Here is a 21229-nt window from a genome sequence, read left to right on the forward strand (position 1 = left end):
TGATTGTTCTATTTCGTTCAAATTTTCCTGGTTGACAAATGATTTTCATTTGAAATCTGGACCTTTTGGATTTTATGTTATGAGACTCTGGATCTTATTTAAACTTCTATTTGTTTTTTGTTTTTTTTTAACTTTTTTTTTTTTTTTGTGACTTCCTCCACTTTATATGGGACGCTGCCACAGCATGGCTTGACAAGCAGTGCCTCGGTGCGTGCCCGGGATCCGAACCTGTGAACCCTGGGCCGCGGAAGCGGAACACACGCACTTAACCACTACGCCACCAGGCCGGCCCCTAAACTTCTATTTTTGCTGGCTTTGGGAGTCGCCACTTTGTTACTGCTAAGTGGCAGTAGAAGACCAGGTTCCCCACTTGGCACGTCTTCCTTCATGAAAATTTTTTCTCCCTTGGCTTCCAAGGTATCCCTGCCTCCTAGTTCCATGACTTGTTAGTTATTCCTCAATGTTTTTTCTGACTCAGCCTTTTCAGCGCTGGCATTCCTTACGATTCCATCCTTAGTCCTCTTTATCAAGGATTATGTATAAGATCAGAACCTCCTCCAATCCAATGACTTCAAGTGAAATTTATTTGCTGAAAGTTCTATATCTCTGTCATTTTGCTCAACCTCTTTGCTTTCCTATATATTAAACTGCCTACTCCACCTGGAAATCCCATTAATACCTCAAAACAATGTGCAAAACTAAACTCATTGCTTTTTTATTCTTTACACAACCGGCTGAGTTCCTTAGTAGCTAGAAATTTCAGTTATCCTGGAGTCCCCTCTCCCACTGTTTCCATATCGAATATCACTGGTACAGGTTACAAAAAAATGTCCCCTGCCCTGAATCCAATCTCCTGGTCTCCACAACTATAGTCCAAATCTTCATCCTCTCTTGTCTAAACTATTATAATATCCCCTAACTTGTCTTCCTGCTGTGAATACTGCTCCCCAAATCATCTTTCCAATAATCAAATATGATCATGTCCTACTTAAATATATCTTCATTTACTTCCCATTATTTAATAGATTAAAGTTGAAACTTCTTAGCCTGGCTTTTTATAGTCTAGTACCAATCTATCTCTCAAGCTACTCAACTACGTGCAAACTTCACTCCAGCCACATTTACTGTCTCACCATTCCTACAATATGCTACATCTTCATCATTCCTCCTTTCATATCTGCTCTATCTTCTGTCTAGATTATCCTTCCTTTCTTTCTTTAAGACTTGGCTTAAATGTCACCTCTTCTAGTAAGTCTCATTCATTATCCCAGGCAGAGTTAGCTATTCCCTCCAGCATCACTGTGTTTATGCTTTTTTTAAAACAATATTTATTGCTTTGATGTCTCTATCTCCCTCATACTTATAATATCCTGGTAGGCAAACAACATTTGTTGATAACCAAATATTTATTAAATAGAAGGAAGATACATATCTTTTATTACTTACCTAAATCTATATGTACAAGTTCTGCTGACTGCTCGTTTATCAAGATGTTCTGCACATGTCTATCACCAAGTCCAAGTATGTAACCAACTGAGGGAAAAAAACCCTGAAATCACTGATATCATCTATTTCTATAACACCTTTAGCCATAATTTCAACTAATACCACTGATTCTATATAATTTTTACATAGCTTAGGCTTTTTAGCCTACTTGAAGGAAACTATGTACATAACTGGCCATTTTGAGTTTAAGTCAAATCTTGCCAGCTACTTTCATTTATATTGCATTTTACAAATCCTAGATGATTTGCTAAAAAAAGTTTCCCCTTTACTAATAAGCACACATTTAAAAAGGTTAGTACTTCAAAAATTAGTGTGGTTAAAGTTGAGACCCATAATTTACCAGGGCCAAGGCAGTGCATTATATGCACTCAAATATTTACTGAATATATTTTTAAATTGAGAAGCCTATGGGAAAATTCTTCACTCTTCAGTGAAATTTTCTTTTGCTTGATGAATTATATTTAACACAACTTAATCATTAATTCATTTCATCCGGTATATGCAGGAAAAACTGCATTTCTATTTTTAAGACAGATGATGACATGCCTTAAAACGCTTTTAACCTACAGAAAAAACAGTGGATAGGGAATCAAGATGCCTGGGTGCCTGGCTAGCTCTGCCATTAACTGGGCCTATTTGCTTGTTTTAAACTAAATCAGATTGAGATTGAATCTAGATTATTGAATCAGATTATTGATTTCAATACAGAAAAGAAGAGGGTTTCATAATTACCTAGAATATTTTCAAAATATACATGCCCTGCCTCCCTGGAGTATGGTACCTAAGTGATGGAAGGAATGGTGTTTAGTTAAAAACCAATAAATTAAAAGATCTCTGATATTCCTGTTAGTTCTCATACTCTAGGATTTTGTTAATTGCCGTATCTAGCTATTCCAATCTCTTAGAAATTAAAAAAAAAAGTCAAAATATATGTTGTACACTGAATATTTAAATATATATCATGATTTCTATTCCAAAACCAAAATTCTATTAAACACAATCAATTATTGGGTGATAATATTATGGTACAGAGGTTCTGTGCAAGGAACAATAATTAAAGGAAATAAATAAAATGGAGTTATCACTGGTTTTATTATTTTCTAAAGAAAATCTCAGAAAATAATAAATTGAAGGGAGAGAAAATAAGCCATATTCACCATTAAACAAAGTCTGTCCTTGGGACAGGAGAATTCTCTCCTGCAAAAGCTAAGAAGACCTACAATTAGAAGCTAAGAAACGGATGAACAAGAAACACAATGATCTAATGATGAAGATGATCTGGTTGACAAGCACCATCACCACCATCATCCCCCTGCAACTCAGAATGTAGGAAGTGCTGATTCTACTAAAATGTGTAAGAAGATTACCAATAGAAGAAGTAGCCACACTGCGAGTATAAGCCAATCGTTTCTCAAACCAAACAGCTGGGTCCAAGAATTTTTCCATGCAGAAGTAACGGAAAACTGGTTGAAAATTTTGGCAAACATCCATGAAGGTTTCATATTTCTCTTCAAAAGACTTCTTTTGCACTTCCTTTAAACAGATCAAATATAAAATTATTTTCTCAATATTGTGTTCAACTTATTTAAATAACGTCTACTAAGAGTTTCTGTATGGAAAATAGTATGATAGGTATAGAGGCAATAAAAAGATGAACAAGATATTATCTCTACCCACGAGAAGCTAATGGTCTGGTCAAGGAAGCAATTAATAACAAGTTATAATCTCTCTAGGGTTTTCATGTTAATCTCAGGGGAAGGAGGCACACCAAAAGTGACTGTTATTTGTTTTAATTCAATGCTAATCTGAATGATTCTGTAATCTATGTGGAAGTAAATGCAAAAATGACAAAGGTGGCTCCAGATGGTCTTAGGTGGTATGACAGCACTAGGGGCGCGATAGGGAAAAGAAGGAAAATGGAAGAATCACTGATGGATGGCAAAGCAGCTGACATGTCTCATATCAGTCCTCTAACATCTCACTATATAAAATACTTTCCTGAAGCAAAGCTTATCTACTTCGATGGGCTCAACTCTCATCTATGTGCTATGACTTCCACATCTGTACCTTTGGCCCAGATATCTTTATTAAGTTCCAGCTTCATGTGCTTCTCCAGCTGCCCACTCCACATCTTCACTTGACTCACTTCCAAATCTAAACTGATCCACCTTCTCATCTTTGGCAAACCTCAGCCACTTCCTTTATTTTTCGACAAAGTAAATAGCCTCACCATCTACCCTATCACCCCAACCAGAAAACTGGGCGCCACTCATTACTCTTTCTCCTCAACCCCACTTCTAATCAGCAACCAAATCTTGTCACTTCTGCCTCCTTAATATTTCTCAAATGTACCCCCATTCTCCATTCCCACTGTTATTAGTCTTAGTTCAGACCTCATCTCATGCCTCTAGTTGGCTTTCCCAAAAATATAACCTACAGTGCTGTCAAACTTATTTTTCTAAAATGCAAATCTGATATTACTATCCTTCTCAAGGGTTCTCTATTGCCTACAGAATAAAGCACAAATTTCTTAGCATTTCATAAAGCAACCCTCAATTTTTGACTAACAACGACTGCTCCAATCTCCTCTATCTACTTCTCTTCAAAGACTAAGCCTATGCTATCTTTAACTGCCCTTTCATGCCTCCTCCTCTTTGCTTGTAGGATCCTTCTGCTTGGAAAACCAATTCATTTACAAAACTCGGCTCAAACGCCATCTCCTCTATGAAGCGTTTCTTGAATCTGATTCTCTGCACTCCTCCCTGTCCCAGGTAGAACTAACCACTTCCTCCCCTGTGCCTACCCTCTGCACCCTGAACAGCCTTCCCTCACAAGGCTTATAGCACTTCACCACACATTTTAAAAAACACATAATGAGAAAGCACAATAAAAGGAAAAATAAATGGATTTTAGAGTTGGAGAGCCAAGGTTCAAATCCCTGCTCCACCATTTATTAGCTCATTGACCTTGGGCAAGTTAAATTCTCTGAACTTCTTCTCACCTTAAAATGGGATAAGTAAGATGATGATTAGTCATAATATTTGTGAAGTCTCAGCATAGTACTAGGTGGAGAGAAGGCACTCAATAAACGCTGCTGATGGGGTGAATGTCAGACCAGATGGCCAGCATGATGTGGCAAGTGTCTTAGGGGGTCTCTATATCAGTTTCATATAAAAATTATTTCATAATCTGTTTTTTTTGTTTTAGTTAGTGTTTTTTGTTAAGAATTAGCTTACCCTAAACTGGAAGCACATTAGCATACACTGAATGATATTAAATTTCTCACTGGAGACGAGTTGACATGACATAGTTTAAAAACCTTCTCTTTTCACTCACATACACTTTCATTCTGGTGAGCTTGCTTTCTTTTACTTAGTATCATTAACAATCACCTGATAAAATTAAAACTTTTTGTATTCTATAATATTTGATAACAGTCAGCTTTAATAAGCTATTAAATAATCTTGCAATAACTTAATACTTTTGAGTGTTACTCACCATCATTTTCTTTTGGCATTGAAAGGCACTGAAATCCTTTGGCCTGTATCTCTTATGAGCACCATTCTCATTGTTAACAAGAAATTCACCAATAGGGACTGTTCCTGTGCACCACTCAAGAACACCACTTCGCTGAGAAAGGGGAACCACCTGAAGTCACAGATTAAATATCTTTTAATTATGGAGGGCATTAAAGAGCATGTGACGATCATTCAACTCTCAGAGCCAGTGTGAAGCATTTTTTCAAGTTGTATTACCATTTCTCTGTCCATAGGAGACAAAGTTCCTTGGAGGAAAGCAACTAAAAATAAACTTAAACTCATAAGATTTTCTAGCCTGCTACTCAAACTTCTGAGAACCTGCTCATCTCTCAATCTCCATGATTCCCTGAGAGGTCAATCCTATTAATGATACTCTTCATCGTCTGTGACTGAGCCATACTTAGTTTGTTCCATTTAGCAGAGGCATGAACTGTTTTCCTTATACTTTTAATATCAAACAAATTTGAAAAATTTCACCTTGGAAATTATTGAATGTAGTCTCAATTTTAGTATATCTTAATAATTGAAAGTATACATATTCTTGGTTTACAGTCTTGTTAGCTTCACCAAGAGGAAATGTATTCCTAAACATAAAATGAGCAATTTTACTGTGAAGATTAAGAATTATGACATATTATAAACATACATAAAGTGTAGAAAATGATATAAACAAACACCCTTTTACCCAATAAACAGCTTTATCAAATCTAAGATTTTCTCGTATTTGCTGGGAAGGAGAAAGCTCCATTTGTACGCCTCACTGATTCCATGCCTCTCCTACCATCAAGATGACTGCTAACTTTTTTATCAGGTTGACATATTTTTCAGTAAAAAAAAAATTGGGGGCTGGCCCGGTGGCACAAGCAGTTAAGTGCACGCGCTCCGCTGCAGCTTCCCAGGGTTCGCTGGTTCGGATCCCGGGAGCACACCGACGCACCGCTTGTCAAGCCATGCTGTGGCGGCGTCCCATATAAAGTGGAGGAAGATCGGCACGGATGTTAGCCCAGGGCCAGTCTTCCTCAGCAAAAAGAGGAGGATTGGCAGATGTTAGCTCAGGGCTGATCTTCCTCACCAAAAAAAAAAAAAAAATTATATATTTTTATTTCAAAGGTATACATACATAAATAGTTATAAGCTTTAAATAAAGAGTATTATACTATATGTATGCTTCTGCAATTTGCTTTTTTTCCAACACTGTTTTATCTTTAGCTATGTTAGTATATTTAACTCTAAGTTGTTTAACAACTGTTTATTGTATAATATACCACAGTTATCCAATCTGCATATTGATTAACATTTACATTGTTTCCAGATTTTCCTGAGACATTGCTGCAATGAATGAGTCTGCTGGTGAATATATTTCAGTTTCTCTAGGGTACATACCTAAGAATTGAATAGCTGGGTCATAAGGAATGTGCATCTTCAACTTAGTTAACCAGATATTGCCAAATAACTATCCAAAGTGGTTGTACCAATTTATATACCCACCAGCAGAGTTTATACCATAACCTTCCCAACACAAAGTATTGTCAGACTCTTTTAGATTTTGCCAATCTGACGGATGTGTAATGGTATCTCATTGTGGTTTTAATTTGTATTTTCCAGATTACCAGAAAGGTTGAATATAATGTGATAGGCTTCTTAGCCATTCAAATGTTTTCTTCTTGTGAATTGACTATTTGTATTTGCTACCCTTTTTCCTACTGGTTTGTAAGAGTTCTATATATATTCTGTATATAAATCCCTTGTTGTTATTAATATTACAACAATCCTTTGTTATTAACATTATTAAATTCATTTACCCAGTTGGCTGCTTGTTGTTATTGTCTCTTTAATTCCATAAATGTTTTACTTAAATCTACTCAAATATGTGAACTGTTTTATGTTTTGTGTCTTAAGGAGGCTTTTCATTAACTGATTAACTGTATTTGTAATATCTATTCTGTGTTACACACAGTGCCAGGGTGCTGAAAATATAGTGACTAACGAGGCAGATGAAGACCGTGCCCTCAGAAAGCTTCATTCTGGTGAGGGAACAGAAACACTAAGAAACACTTAATGATGCTAGATAATAAGTACAGTAGAACAAAACACTTCTTTAAGAAAGAGACAAAGTGAGTAATGGAGACAAGGTCAGAGAAGACCTCTCTGAGGAGGTGACACAGGAGCAGAAACCTGAATGAAGTAAGGAAGTCATTCATGCAAAGATCTAAGGGAAGGGTATTCCAGGCAAAGGGAAGTAAAAAAGCCCCAAGGTGAAACAAAATCAGTGTATCTAAGCTACGGCAAAAAAAACCAGGTGAGTAAATGGAGAGGATTCACCCATCACAAGGAGAAAGTGAGAGACGAGGCAAGGAGAGCGGTAGATGGGGTTGGAGAAAGGACGGCAGAGTTTCATTCACTTTCACTTAGGGATAATGTGAAGTCATCTGAGGTTTGAACAGGAAAGTGACATAGTCTGTCAGACTCTTTTGAAAAGATGGTTCTAACTGCTGTGAGTAGAACTAGCTCTGGGGGCCAAGAGCAGAAGCCAGGGGTTAGTTGGATACTCTAAGAGAGAAGTGATTGTAGTTTGGAGCAGGGTGGTAATGGCAAGAGGTGGTAAAAAACTGACTTAAAAGTAGACCAGTAAGGACTTGCTGATGGAAAGGATGTGAGAATTGAGAAAGAGAGAGAGAGGAGTTTAAAATGAACCCCAACATTGGTGGTATTTAGGAATTACTGCTAATTGTTTTAGAAGTGATGACAGTATTGTGGTTTTTTTTTTTTAAAAGACATTATCTTACAGCACTACACACTGAAATGTTTACAGATGAAATGATATGATGTCTTGCTTCAAAATAATATTGAAGGGGAGAAAGTGGGTCAAGTAGAAATGAAACAAAATTGTTCATGAGTTTATCATTGTTGAAGCTGGGTGATGGGTATAAGGAGGTTCATTATATTATTCTATCTACTTTTGTATATGTTTGAAATTTTCCACAATAATACAAGTAAAAAGAAAATAAGGCCTCCAGGCTTTGGTCTGAGCAATTAGATGAAGGTGGTACCATTTCCTGAGATGGGAAAAAGCAGGTTGTTTTTGGTTTGGGGCTTTTTGGGGTGGAGGTAATTAACCAAGGGTTCTATTTTAAACTTACTGAGTTTGAAATATCTCTCAGACCTCTACATAACTGACTAACCTTATCAGGAACCAGCCCTTCCAAAACGTTGTATGTGAGCTGACAAAAGTCTTCTTTTGGAAAATAGGGTTTCATTATAAGCAGAGAAGACATCCAAAGAGCAAAAGGAGCAAGACTACTGAGCCACAATCCACAATGTAAATTTTTCCAGTGACTCGATGATCTCTTGAGGCTGGGTCTGCTCCTGTGATGCTCCGTAAGTCTAAAGGCACCATCTTTAACAATGCACTTAACACTCTGCATTATAATTATGCTTGTGTTTCTGTTTCCCCTATTAGACCGTGAGCTCCTTAAGGACTAGGGCTTATGTTTTATTCCTTTTATAGCCCCAGCACCTGGCAGAGTATCTAACACAATACTAGACAGGTAAATAAACATTTATTGAAGAACTGAATGAATGGACCTCACAGCCTTTCCAACTGATTGCCCTTCCTACCTAAGTACCTCTAAATGCCTTCCTCCCAGGAAACTGTCCTACCTTTGACTCTTAGCCAGTTGTGACCCCCTAATGTTTGATCACATTAACATTCTTGCCTCCTGTATATTCCATCTAAGGTCCCTTTTCCACTGATTATACTCTATCAATATCTAGTTACAGAGAACAAAATCAAACCCTTGTCTTTTTTTAAGACACTGATCTAGAAAGAATAGGTTGGCCTTTTTTCTGTCTCATTTCAGAATTTAACTGAAATGATGGAGAAACAGTTGAATTTAAGTTTCAAAAGGTAAATGGCAGTGTTTTCTCTGGTGCTAAGATTCTCTGGAATAGACTATTTCAGCTATTTGGGTATTTTGTGTGGGTATCACAACAATGAGTGATGACTATTTCCTCAATTCTCCCAAGGAAAATAGCTAGTACCATCCTAGGTACACAGAAATGAAGTCAATTCATTATGTACAGTGAGTGAATGCCTTAGGACATTATGGCTTCTCTCCCAGAACCCTGACTGAGAAAGATGCTCTAAAATATATATCACAAAGAAGAAAAATTATTTATTGGCATAAGGCATGATGCAGAGTTAAGTACAAACCTTCTTTCAGCACTTAAATATTGTTTATGAGACTTGCATTTTTTTTTGGCTGAGGAAGATTTGCTCTGAGCTAACATCTGTTGCCAATCTTCCTATTTTTTTGCTTGAGGAAGATTAGCCCGAGCTAACATCTGTACCAATTTTCCTCTATCTTGCATATAGGTTGCCGCTACAGCATGGCCGCTGACGACTGGTGTAGTCCCGCACCTGGGATCTGAACCCATGAACCTGGGCCACTGAAGTGCAGCGCACTGAACTCAACCATTATGCCACAGGGCTGGCCCTGAGACTTGCATTTTAAAAAAATGAGTCCTCTCACATCTAAGACTTTAGGCTTACTGTTCAATTTACTTTGTGAAAAATGTAGTATTAGTAGAGAAACATTAGGCCAGGCACACTGATTCTGGTTGTCAGAGTGCTATGTCTGAGTACCAGCATATACAGCAAGAACTTTGTCTTCCTTCATCTCCATCTGATTGTGACAAGAGCTTTCTGGCATGCCTCAATATACAAGTCTCTCCTTTTGAGGTTGCATATTGACACTTGAGATTTGGGTACCAGAGCTAGTTCCAGGTAGTCCATGAACCCTCCTGTTGAGACAATGATCACAGGAGGCCCAAATGCCAGCACTGGGAACGACTCTACAGAAAACCTGGACTAGGTAGACCGCTTCCCTACATACAGTACCATACCTCTAGGAACTTTAACTAAAGTCAAGAACAACTAGCTCAACATACTGATGACATAACTCACATTCTTGGAATAATCTTGAAATAACATAGATCTATTGACCCAGTATTGTAATTCTAAGCAATAAAGTTAAGCCTAAACTCTCACGTTTAGAGGTCATACTTTAATATTTAGATATATAACATTAAATATATATATAATATTTAGATATATAATAGATATATAAAACTGTTCTGCACAAAAATTAGATACTAAAAAAGTCATAAGGTAGAGATGGAAGTATAGTAATTTCTGCCTTCAAAATATTCTAGGTTGAGGCCTTCTCTCTTTCATGCTTAATAGCAATGAACTTTGGAGGCTCAACTCAGTGCATCTGCTAAGAAACCTTAGCTGCTTTTTGAGAAAATCAGGAGGTGCTCCTATAGCCCATACTTTTTACAACCCATTGTAACTCAGTTCTTTACTCATCACCTTTACTATCAAAAAGCCTGGCATTTAGAGCATAAAAATTTCCTGTCATTCACATTATAGAACAGCTGCCCCCTAAGAACTTCTTAGCAATCATTAAAGTATTTGCCAGATAGGAGAGAGCTAACAGCTCATCAACTTTGTCCTACAACTGAGCTGGATCAATAGATAGCAATAGATAGCAGGCACTGGTAGGTCTCAAAGTGTTGTCCCTGAACCACAGCTGCATCAGCATCACTTGGTATCTTGTTAGAAATGCATATTCTCAGGCCCTATCCTAGAATTAGAAATTATGAGAATGTGGCTCAGCAATCTGTGTTTTAACAAACCCTCCAAGTGACTATGATGCCTGCTAAGTTTGGGTAGAACTGATATAAACCATATCAAAGAAGTCCCTCTACAGTATAGATTTCACAGATCTTTAACTTTTGTTTATTTGTCATTGAGGACTAACTAGTTTTTTTTAAACTGCTAATGGGAAGCATCAATTATATTAGGTAATAGTCAATGAAGTTCCATGTGACAAATTTCTCACAAACTTGAAGGCTAAGAAAAATGTGTGCTTTTCTTTTTCTTTCTTTTCTTTTTTTTGGCTGAGGAACATCTGCCCTAAGCTAACATCTGTCACTAATCTTCCTCTATTTTGTATGTGAGCCGCCAGCACAGCATGGCCACTGATGAGTGGTGTAGGTCCACACCCAGGAACTGAATCCGGGCTGCCAAAGTGGAGCGTGCCGAACTTAACCACTAGGCCACCAAGGCTGGCCCAAAAATGTGCTTTTCTTAATGAATAATATGCTTTCCCGACCCCCATCCTGCCACAACTAACAAATGAGTTTTATATTTCTGTTTCTGAAGGCAGTTAAGAAGCTCAAAATTAAGTTCTGTTTTCAGTTACAATAGCCTGACTCAATCAGAATTTTAGAGGGAAGATCTAATTTCTTTTTTCCCTGCTCCCCTATTTGAGGTTTGTAGCTTAACAATTATTTTTATAATAAAAAAATACTCATTGTGAAGAACTTGAAATATATAAAAAAGCAGATACTACCCATAATCCCATCATACCCAGAGATAATAGCATTTTTAGGCTTATTCAGAAACTTTTAAAAAGTCATGCTTATATACTGATTTCTTATAAATGTATACCTAAACATCTGTTCTCAGGCTACTTATTCTGTCTTATGAATCTATCTCTTCTTATGCAATGAACTACACCATCTTCATTACTAAAGCTTTACCATTTGGTTTGGTATGACTGGATGAAGTCCACTCTCATCTATTTCTTTTATCAGAGACATTTTAGTCATTCTCACCAATATATTTTTCAAGATAAACTTTTAAATAATTTTTCCAAGTTATAAAAAATTTGATTGGAATTTCATTATCTATGCATTAATTGAAAGGAACTGACATTTTTCATTGTCTTCCCATTTAACACATGGTACTTCTCCCTTATCCTAGTTTTCCTTGACTTTTTCTTGTTTCTTGTAATTTTTTTCATGCAGTCTTGTATGTTTCTTGTTAATGTTACTTTAGACAGTTTATTCACCTTATATACATTTTATTACTGTGAAAGGGACTTTTTTCAATTATATTTTTAAACTAGTCTTGGTTGATAGTTAGCATACTGCTAGGTTAAGCAGTTAACTTGCTGAAGAAAATAAACACTTGTGGGTATGTACCATTTTGCAGGTATAACAAACAGATATGGGACTACCCTAAGAGCCTCTGAAAGATTGCTTCTCTGCTCTCCAGTGAATTATCTATACATTTTCTTAATTTGTTTATATCCTCATAGAAACAGGAACAATGAATAAACAAATAAGCCTTGTTACAACAATGATAGAAGAATAAAGGGCAAATATGAGATACAGGAATGAAACCAAAAAGGACATACCTATAGGAATCAGGCCCTTCAAAATGAGGGCTTATTGTTACTTTTAAAAATGTAAAAATGCCAAATGAGCATTCAATTTAAGAACCAAAGATGATTAACTAATAGAATAATGTGACTTCAGGATTGTCTTCTTAGGCAAACTGCTGGAAGAAATGCAGATTGGTACATCCCTTCATTAAGAGTAATCTGACAATATCTACCAAATTATAGGTACACATATCCTCTGATGCATCAATGAAACTTCTGGAAATCTGTCCCAAATTCACCTGCATGTATATGAAATATTGTACGTGCAAGGTTATCCATTGCAACGCAGTATTGTTTACAATAGCAAAAGATGACAAATGACCCAAATGCCCATTTTATACGATAAGAACTTGTACAATAACTACGTACAAACACACAAAGCTGCTGTTAAAAAATGAGAGATCTCTATGCAAAGTGAAATAAATCAGAGGGAGAAGGTCAAATACCGTATGATCTCACTCATTAAGTAGTAGATAATAACAACAAACAAACACATAGAGACAGAGATGGGATTGGTAGTTACCAGAGGGGAAGGGGGTAGGGAGGAGGGTGAAAGGGATAATTAAGCACATGTGTGTGGTGATGGATTGTAATTAGTATTTGGGTGGTGAACATGAGAACATGATGTAAATCCATGCAGAAATAGAAGTATAATGATGTACACCTAAAGTTTATACAATGTTATAAACCAACGTTACCACAATAAACCAAAAAAAAAAAAAAGAAAGATCTCTATAATATATTGTTGAGTTAAAAAAAACATACATAGGTTGCCTTTTCTCTAAGAAAGGAGAGAAATAGGGAAATATATTCCATCTGCATAATGCTGGAAACAAATGAAAATGGCACTCCTAGGGGTAGAGGGGTGAGGTTGGTAGGGAGAAGGGTGAGAGAAGGCTTCTCTTTTTATACCTTTTTCTATTGTTGGATTTTTGAACCACGCAAATGCATTACGTAGTCAAAAACCAAAAAATTAAAAATTTTAAAAGACTATCTTATGTGCCATATTCTTCACTGAGTCAGTAGTTTCTTCTTAACACTACTTTTCTTCTTAAGAGTACTGTTATACCAGAAATAGGCCACAAGGTCAAAGGGAAAAATACTTTTGTTGATATAAGAAACACCTAACTTCACTGTATAATTTCACTCATATGTGGAATATAAACTAACACACGGACAGAGAGAACAGTTTGGTGGTTACCAGGGGGAAGGGAGTTGGCGGGTGGGCACAAGGGGTGAAGGGGCGCATTTATATGGTGACTGACAAACAATAATATACAATTGGAATCTCACAATGTTATAAACTATTATGACATCAATAAAAAAATTAAATATAAAAACAACAACAACAACAAAAAACAACCTGGGGATCCAAAAAAAAGAAACACCTAAATGCAATTAACATTAATGAGTACTTTTTTTGTGTGTGAGGAAGATTAGCCCTAAGCTAACATCTGTTGCCAATCCTCCTCTTTTTCCTGAGGAAGATTGGCCCTGGGCTAACATCCATGCCCACCTTCCCCTACTTTATATGCCGGATGCCTGCCACAGCATGGCTTGATAAGCGGTGCATAGGTCCATGCCCAGGATCTGAACCTGCGAACCCAGGGCCGCCGAAGCAGAGCGCATGGACTTAACCACTATGCCACTGGGCTGGGCCGCATTAATGAGTACTTTTTTTTTTTTTTTGAGAGGAAGATCAGTCCTGAGCTAACATCTGTGCTAATCCTCCTCTTTTTGCTGAGGAAGACCAGCTCTGAGCTAACATCTATTGCCAATCCTCCTCCTTTTTTTTTTCCCCAAAGCCCCAGTAGATAGTTGTATGTCATAGTTGCACATCCTTCTAGTTGCTGTATGTGGGACGCGGCCTCAGCATGGCCGGAGAAGCCGTGTGTCGGTGTGCGCCCGGGATCCGAACCAGGGCCGCCAGTAGCAGAGCATGTGCACTTAACCGCTAAGCCATGGAGCCGGCCCGAATGAGTACTTTTAAAAAAGAAAATAAAAAACAATTTGGCTAAATGAGACAATGGCAATCTATGGTCTTTGGACCAAACCCAGCCCCAGACAGTTTATGTACAGCCTGTGAGCTAAGAATGGTTTTTCAGTTTAAAGGGTTGTAAAGAAAAAATAAAGAATATGTGACAGAAACCTTACGTGGCCCACAAAGTCTCAAATGTTTACTATTTGGTCCTTCACAGAAAACATTTGCTCACCCCTGGTCTGAATAATGGCATCTTTTATACATTCCTGGTGAAGCAGCAGAAGTATGAACTAGTTACCTTATATGTGCAGATGGTCAATTTCCTCTTCCTGGTTTCAGTGTTTCTCTGCAGTAATGTATTGCACATCTGGAAAACCTGCTGCATGACAGCATCTTGTCTCAGGTCATCCCGCCCCTTCAGAATAATCAAACCACGAGTAACTAAGCACAGGTCATTTTCTTCATTATAAAGTCATACAAAGAGTCATCTGAGAACAGGGAAAGGGTTCTCAGAAATCAATCTGAGCATCTGTGCTCCTAAGAGTCTCTTAAATAATTAAGACCCAATGCTATTCTTTCATCTAGAATAAGCTATAACACTGGGTAGGCAGAACAATTCAGAAAAGAGAAGTCTCTCCTAGCTGTGTTTGTAATTGTGTGTAATTGCCTCCACCTGGGGGCACACTGCAAAATACCTGGGTGGAGCAGCACTGCTCTCTCTCCACCACAACCCAGCAACACCCAAAGAGCTTTTGAGCAGAGTAAGGGGGGAACACTCGTCCCTTTCTGGTCCATTTAACAGCACTTAGCACAGTGTCAGACTCAGGATACTGGAGCAAGGCTTGGCCTTCCATTTGAACTATTCAAGAAAATAGGCAACGACCACCAAAATATGTTTTCCGTAACAAGCAAGCAGATTGTTAACATCATCATGTCGGTACATGTTAAAAGTATTCTTTTATTTCATTCAATTGTTGTAATAATGATGGTTTTTCAGAGACACAAAAAAATGGGGAAAAGCATTCTGCTTCTAGAAAATAATTACTTCTATTCTATAAGTTTTCCTCAATTGTAATTATTCAGAATAAAAATAAAGACCCAAATAAAGCAGGAAGAAAATATCAACTATAGTTTTTCTTTGACTTTTTTACATTAACCTGCTAAGAACCCCACCAGAGAAGTCTCACCTTGACAAGCTGTCTCCTTTCCTTGCCATCAGAGCCCAAACAATCTATTATTTTTGGTAAATTTAAACCTCCTGCTAAACGAAACTCTGCTTTAAATGACTGTATAGTCACCAGATTTTCATATTCTCCTGTGGGGTCCACCTAATAAAAAGTATTAATATGATAATAGGTCAGATACACTTTTGTATTTAAATAAAAATGAATTGTAAATGACAATTTTAATATTAGAATGAATGACAATGTGCTGTTGGTTAAGAAGTGGAGCTATAACTTCACTTTCTGTTTAAATGAAAGAAGATTTGATATTGGAAAGGTTTAAAAAAGTGACATAAACACAATGTGCCTCCCTAAATGTCTCTCTAAAGATTTTTATTTATTTATTTATTTCCCCCCCCAAAGCCACAGTAGATAGTTGTATGTCATAGCTGCACATCCTTCTAGTTGCTGTATGTGGGGCGTGGCCTCAGCATGGCCGGAGAAGCGGTGCGTCGGTGCGCACCCAAGATCCGAACCCGGGCCGCCAGCAACGGAGCGTGCGCAGTTAACCACTAAGCCACAGGGCCGGCCCCCTAAATGTCTCTTAATAAAAGCAGGGCATACAAAGTTAGAATAGTATCACTGAAAAACTACTGAAAAACCAGGATTCAGGTTTTACAATGGAATAGTAAACTCCGCACAAAAACATGTAAGGTAAATTTTAGAAAAGTGTGGAGAGTTTTATATTTTGTAACTGCTATATCTGGCATTTTTAGGAAATAGTCAGCTAAGTAACTTTGCTGGTATAGCTGGAAAGATATAAGTTAATCCACATGAGGCAACTACATTTCAAATCAAATAACTAGAGATACTAAGCACTAAACTGCAAATTCAAAGAGATTTACAGTGTAGTTAAAATGATCCTTTTCTAAACTATAACGTTCATTATTATTACAAATATCCCTGCCCAAATGGTACTTCTAGCAATAAAAGATCATTACGACATAGCTAAAAGTATCATGCATATATTACAGTCAATTTAATACTGTAATACATCACAGTCAATACATTCTAAGGCATATAGAATTTTAAATTTTATTTATTTATTTTTTCCCCCAAAGCCCCAGTAGATAGTTGTATGTCATAGACGCACATCCTTCTAGTTGCTGTATGTGGGACGCGGCCTCAGCATGGCCGGAGAAGCGGTGCGTCGGTGTGCGCCCGGGATCCGAACCCAGGCCACCAGCAGCAGAGCGCACGCACTTAACCGCTAAGCCATGGGGCCGGCCCCATATAGAATTTTAAAAACCAATATAAAACAATTAGGAACTTTCTTGCCAAGTTAAAAATTAATCTTGGCATAAGCACTTGGAATCCCTCCTTCTTCTGGCCAATGAAGATAACAGTCTATAGACCCTCTTTTTTTTTTTTCAATTGAAGTATAACTGACATACAATATCCTATTAGTTTTTAAGTGTATATCACAGTGAATTGATACTTATAAACATTACGAAATGGTCACCACAAGAAGTTTAGTTACCATCTGTCACCATACAAAGTTATTACAATATTATTGTCTATATTCCCTATGCTGTACATTACACCCCTATGATTTATTAGTTTTATAACTGGAAGTTTGTATCTCTTAATTCCCTTCACCCATTTCGTCTGCCCCCCCAACATCACCCCACCTCTGGTGACCACCAGTTTGTTTCCTAGTCCTTCTGCATAAGAAAGATGGGAGGTGTAAAATTGAAGGGGAGAGAAAAGAAAATAGGAGAGGACTTTAAGGATTTTAAGGCCTGGGCAAAGGGGCTCTAATAAAGAAAAAACCTATAGGCTGCAACAAATGAAATTGCCAATATTTAACCAATTTTGACCTATAAAAAAGGCTATTTCAAATGGTTTAACCTAAGAAAGAGGAATTTAGTTTAATAAAAAAATCAAAACAGTTAATGGCAAATTACCTTAATTTCCATAGTAGGGACAACAACATCTTCTAAATTCTGAAGTTTAGTAATTGGCTGGTCTGCTGGAATATTTATGCCTTCTGTATTTAAAAAAGAGGTTTTAGTGACAACTGCAAACTGAGGAACAGCACTGAGGGTAAAGCAGGAGAATTCAGCTGATGCCATCGACCCCAACCTGTGGCCAATCTGGTTTAGGCTCTAATTTAGAAATGAAGACCCAAGAGCTTGGGACACAAGGTAGCTCAGGGTCAGAGCATAGCAATGGTTAACATCGCTTACAAATCAATTTGCAGGTTACCTGGCACTGGTAATTAGACCAGATTCCACCTAAGAGGCCAGGTCAAGCATCTTAAGATAATTACACAACAGTTTGCATAGCACATAGATATTACTATTAAATGTGACTAAAGGATGTCACAATATTTTTTGTTTGCTTAGAGGAACACTATGAGAAGTCTCATTCTTATTTTAAAGTAATACTTTAAAAGTGAAGACACAATTCTGATTATTAAAGTATGGGGAGAGAGATACTCATAAGTGTATGCGCATAACCAACTATTACAGCAGCTTATAGTGATCTGAACAGACACAACAAGAAGAGTGATGGATTACATGCAAGGCATTCTAACACTTACAGAGGAAATGATAAGGCCTTTTCATTTTTAAGTCCTAGGGCACAGTGAGTAACCAGTATCATTTTAAAAAACCTTCAACCCTGAAAACTCTCAGTTATTCAGTTATTTTAACGAACCTGCCTCTGTGAAATTCTCTGCAACAAGTATTTGCAAGCAAAAGATTACCCGGAGAAATCAAATAATTAATTCAGTGCAGTCACCTATTATCAGTTCCACTAAAAGATATTAAGTGAAAAAATGACTGGAGTGTGGTGAGGCTATTAGATAAAAATTAAGTTTTGGATCATGTGTGAATTGTAACCATCAGGACCTTCATATTTATAATTACACTATTTGTGATTTTAAACAGATTTACATATTAGGCTCTATAATTAATATACCCCTGCAGAGAAGAAAATAGCAAGAAAGCAACACTCATTCTTTCAAACACATACTTCTCTGATTCCTCCACTGAGTGGCATCTAAGTTTGCTAATATAATATAAGCATCACAAAGTGCCTCAACACTTCTGACCATCTGAGGTCTTCTACTTCTGACAGAACGTATTATTTTGTTTGCAGCCTCAGTTCGATCCTATTAACAAAAAACAAACAAAAAATATCACATAAGGAAATACGCAACACAAACTTTTCAGTTCTAAAAACAAAAGGAAAAAAATTTATGCACATATCTAGACAATGCAAGGACTATAATCTCTCAGATACAAACAAAAAACAGTCACCTTATGAATGAAATACATCAAAGGTATAATAATCTCAAGAGAAATGACTTGGGTGCCTTTTGAAATCTACTTTTATCTTTGCTTACTGCTGTGAGGAAGAAAGTGAAATATCATTGGTACCTCTGATACTTCAAGAAATATTCAAGAATTTGAAACCAATTTTAGGTGGCATCATAACAAAGGATTTACAAACTGAATACTATCAAGACACATTCTTAGAACTCCTGAGACTTAAGAAAAGAATATTCTGCGAAAAAATAAATATCACAATTCAAAAAGGTATGTATGTTTGATCCAAATACCTCATCAAGCTGAGAGCTTTGTTTAGGTGCATTTTTAGTTATTCTACTTCTTCTTGCTACCTCTGGTTTTGTCAAAAATTCATCTTTGTTTGCATTTGCTAATGCCAGTATAATAAACAAAGTATGATGGGGGTGATCCATTGAAATCCTAGAGATGAGCTGTCAGAAAATTAAGAACTATTAGTTTTATGCAAACAAAAACCTAGAAAATCCACAATCTTTTTCAGTTTGCTTAACATTAAGATACGTGTTACTGCTGCATGATTTCACTCATAAGTGGAAGATAACTAACACACGGACAGAGAGAACTGTTTGGTGGTTACCAGGGGTAAGGGAGTTGGGGGGTGGGCACGAGGGGGGAGGGATGCATGTATATGGTGACTGACAAACAATAATGTACAACTAAAATTTAACAATGTTATAAACTAGTATGATCAATAAAATTCATGGTAAAACAAACAAACAAAAAGTTACGTGTTACTGTACTAGATACTGCAGTGGGTGGAGTGTGTCTATGTGTGTGAGACACAGAGGGACAGGAGGAATAAGAGAGTGAGAGGAGACAAAAGGAAATCTTTATTCCTGCCCTTATATAGCACAATAACTATCACCGACTAAAATTTTGTCTTTCCATTTCCTGGAGCGGAACAATAGTATATACTTTATATAGTATATAATAATGTAAAAGACAAGTACTAGTTGTGTTTTGATTTTCACGTTTACTTACATTATTGAGGACTTCATGAAATCCTAAGCCTCCCATCATCTTGGTCCCCATTCTAGCAGCCAGTTGGTACATAAGAGGCAAAAATTTATATGACGGAATCTTCATTCCATCTCTCTACCATTAAAAAAAAATACAAAATTAAGAAACAGTGCATTTCAAATAGTCTCACATCTAAGCAAATAAATTATTGTAAGATAATGCTCCTCTACTAGCACAACCTATAGGTTATTAAAACTTCATTAACTACATTTTTTTCCTATTAATTTATCTTACCTGAAAGTCTTTCTATTAAGTATTCTAGATTGATTCATCGGTAAGTCATAGTATTTGATCTTAAATTAAATTGTATTCAGAACTGAAATATTTGGAACACCTGCTTATATTCCAGTGAATCCAAGGAGGACAAATGTGGATCTGAGGACTATTAACGATCTCGACTCCTGAGAAGTCAGTGTGTTATAAAATGGAATAACTATTTTTCCCTGTATGCTAAAAGTAACAGGATTTAATGTGCACTAGTAGCAGAGACTGGCTGTATCTACTATGAGCCTTATAATTCTTTTCATTCAAAAGAACCATTTTACTTTTAAGCTTTAAACTGATAGACAATATATATCTTGTAAACATAACTTTAATATTAGGTGTCATCAATAAAACCTACGATTTTTAAATTAATACTTATGAAATATAGTAGTCCCCCCTTATCTGAATTTCGCTTTCTGTGGTTTCAGTTACCCGCAGTCAACTAAGGTTGAAAAATATCAAATGGAAAATTCAAGAAATAAACAATTCCTAAGTTTTAAATTGCATGCCGTTCTGAGTAGAGTGATGAAATCTTGCACTGACCCACTCCATCCTGCCTGGGATGGGAATCATTTCTTTATCCAGCATATCCAGGCTGTATCGCATCCTGCCCCTTAGTCACTTAGTAGCCCTCTCGGTTACCAGATTGACTGTCACGGTATTGCAGTGCTTGTGTTCAAATAACCCTTATTTTACTTAATAATGGCCCCAAAACGCAAGAGTAGTGATGCTGGCAATCGGATATGCCAGAAAGAAGTTATTGTTGTTAATCTCTTACTGTGCCTAATTTACAAATTAAACTTGATCAAAGGTATGTATGTATAGGAAAAATCATAGTATATACAGGGTTCAGTACTATTGTGGTTTCAGGCATCCACTGGGGGTCTTGGAACGTATTCCCCGTGGATAAGCGGGGAGTATAGTATTGCTGCCTTAACGTTTTCTTAAAAAAATTTTTTTCCATTTACAAAAGCAATTCACTATAAAAATCCAAGAAAAGCATAAAGCAGGGGGAAAAAACCTGCCTGTGATCACATCTCTTTAACTGCTTTCCAAATCCCCTAATCTAGTATTCTGGGTACTTTCT

General features: G+C 36.8%; 1 protein-coding gene across 4 annotated transcripts in view; it reads right to left on the minus strand.

The window, feature by feature from the left end:
• ATM (ATM serine/threonine kinase) overlaps positions 1-21229 on the minus strand; it is a 124670-nt gene that overhangs the window by 10362 nt on the left and 93079 nt on the right. For 3 of the 4 annotated variants that reach the window (XM_058545275.1, XM_058545273.1, XM_058545274.1), the window contains 9 exons: positions 19840-19953; positions 19113-19271; positions 18524-18662; positions 17452-17534; positions 15509-15649; positions 14620-14736; positions 5005-5154; positions 2874-3039; positions 1447-1533 (listed from right to left, as the gene is read on the minus strand). In XM_058545275.1, the coding sequence (XP_058401258.1) occupies positions 1447-1533; positions 2874-3039; positions 5005-5154; positions 14620-14736; positions 15509-15649; positions 17452-17534; positions 18524-18662; positions 19113-19271; positions 19840-19953 (1156 nt within the window). Of the gene's footprint in view, positions 1-1446; positions 1534-2238; positions 2288-2873; positions 3040-5004; positions 5155-14619; positions 14737-15508; positions 15650-17451; positions 17535-18523; positions 18663-19112; positions 19272-19839; positions 19954-21229 lie in introns of those variants that run through there. The other variant, XM_058545276.1, reaches the window with a different exon arrangement.

This window comes from Diceros bicornis, chromosome 7 (genome assembly GCF_020826845.1).
Source record: "Diceros bicornis minor isolate mBicDic1 chromosome 7, mDicBic1.mat.cur, whole genome shotgun sequence".
Taxonomy (NCBI): Eukaryota; Metazoa; Chordata; class Mammalia; order Perissodactyla; family Rhinocerotidae; genus Diceros; species Diceros bicornis.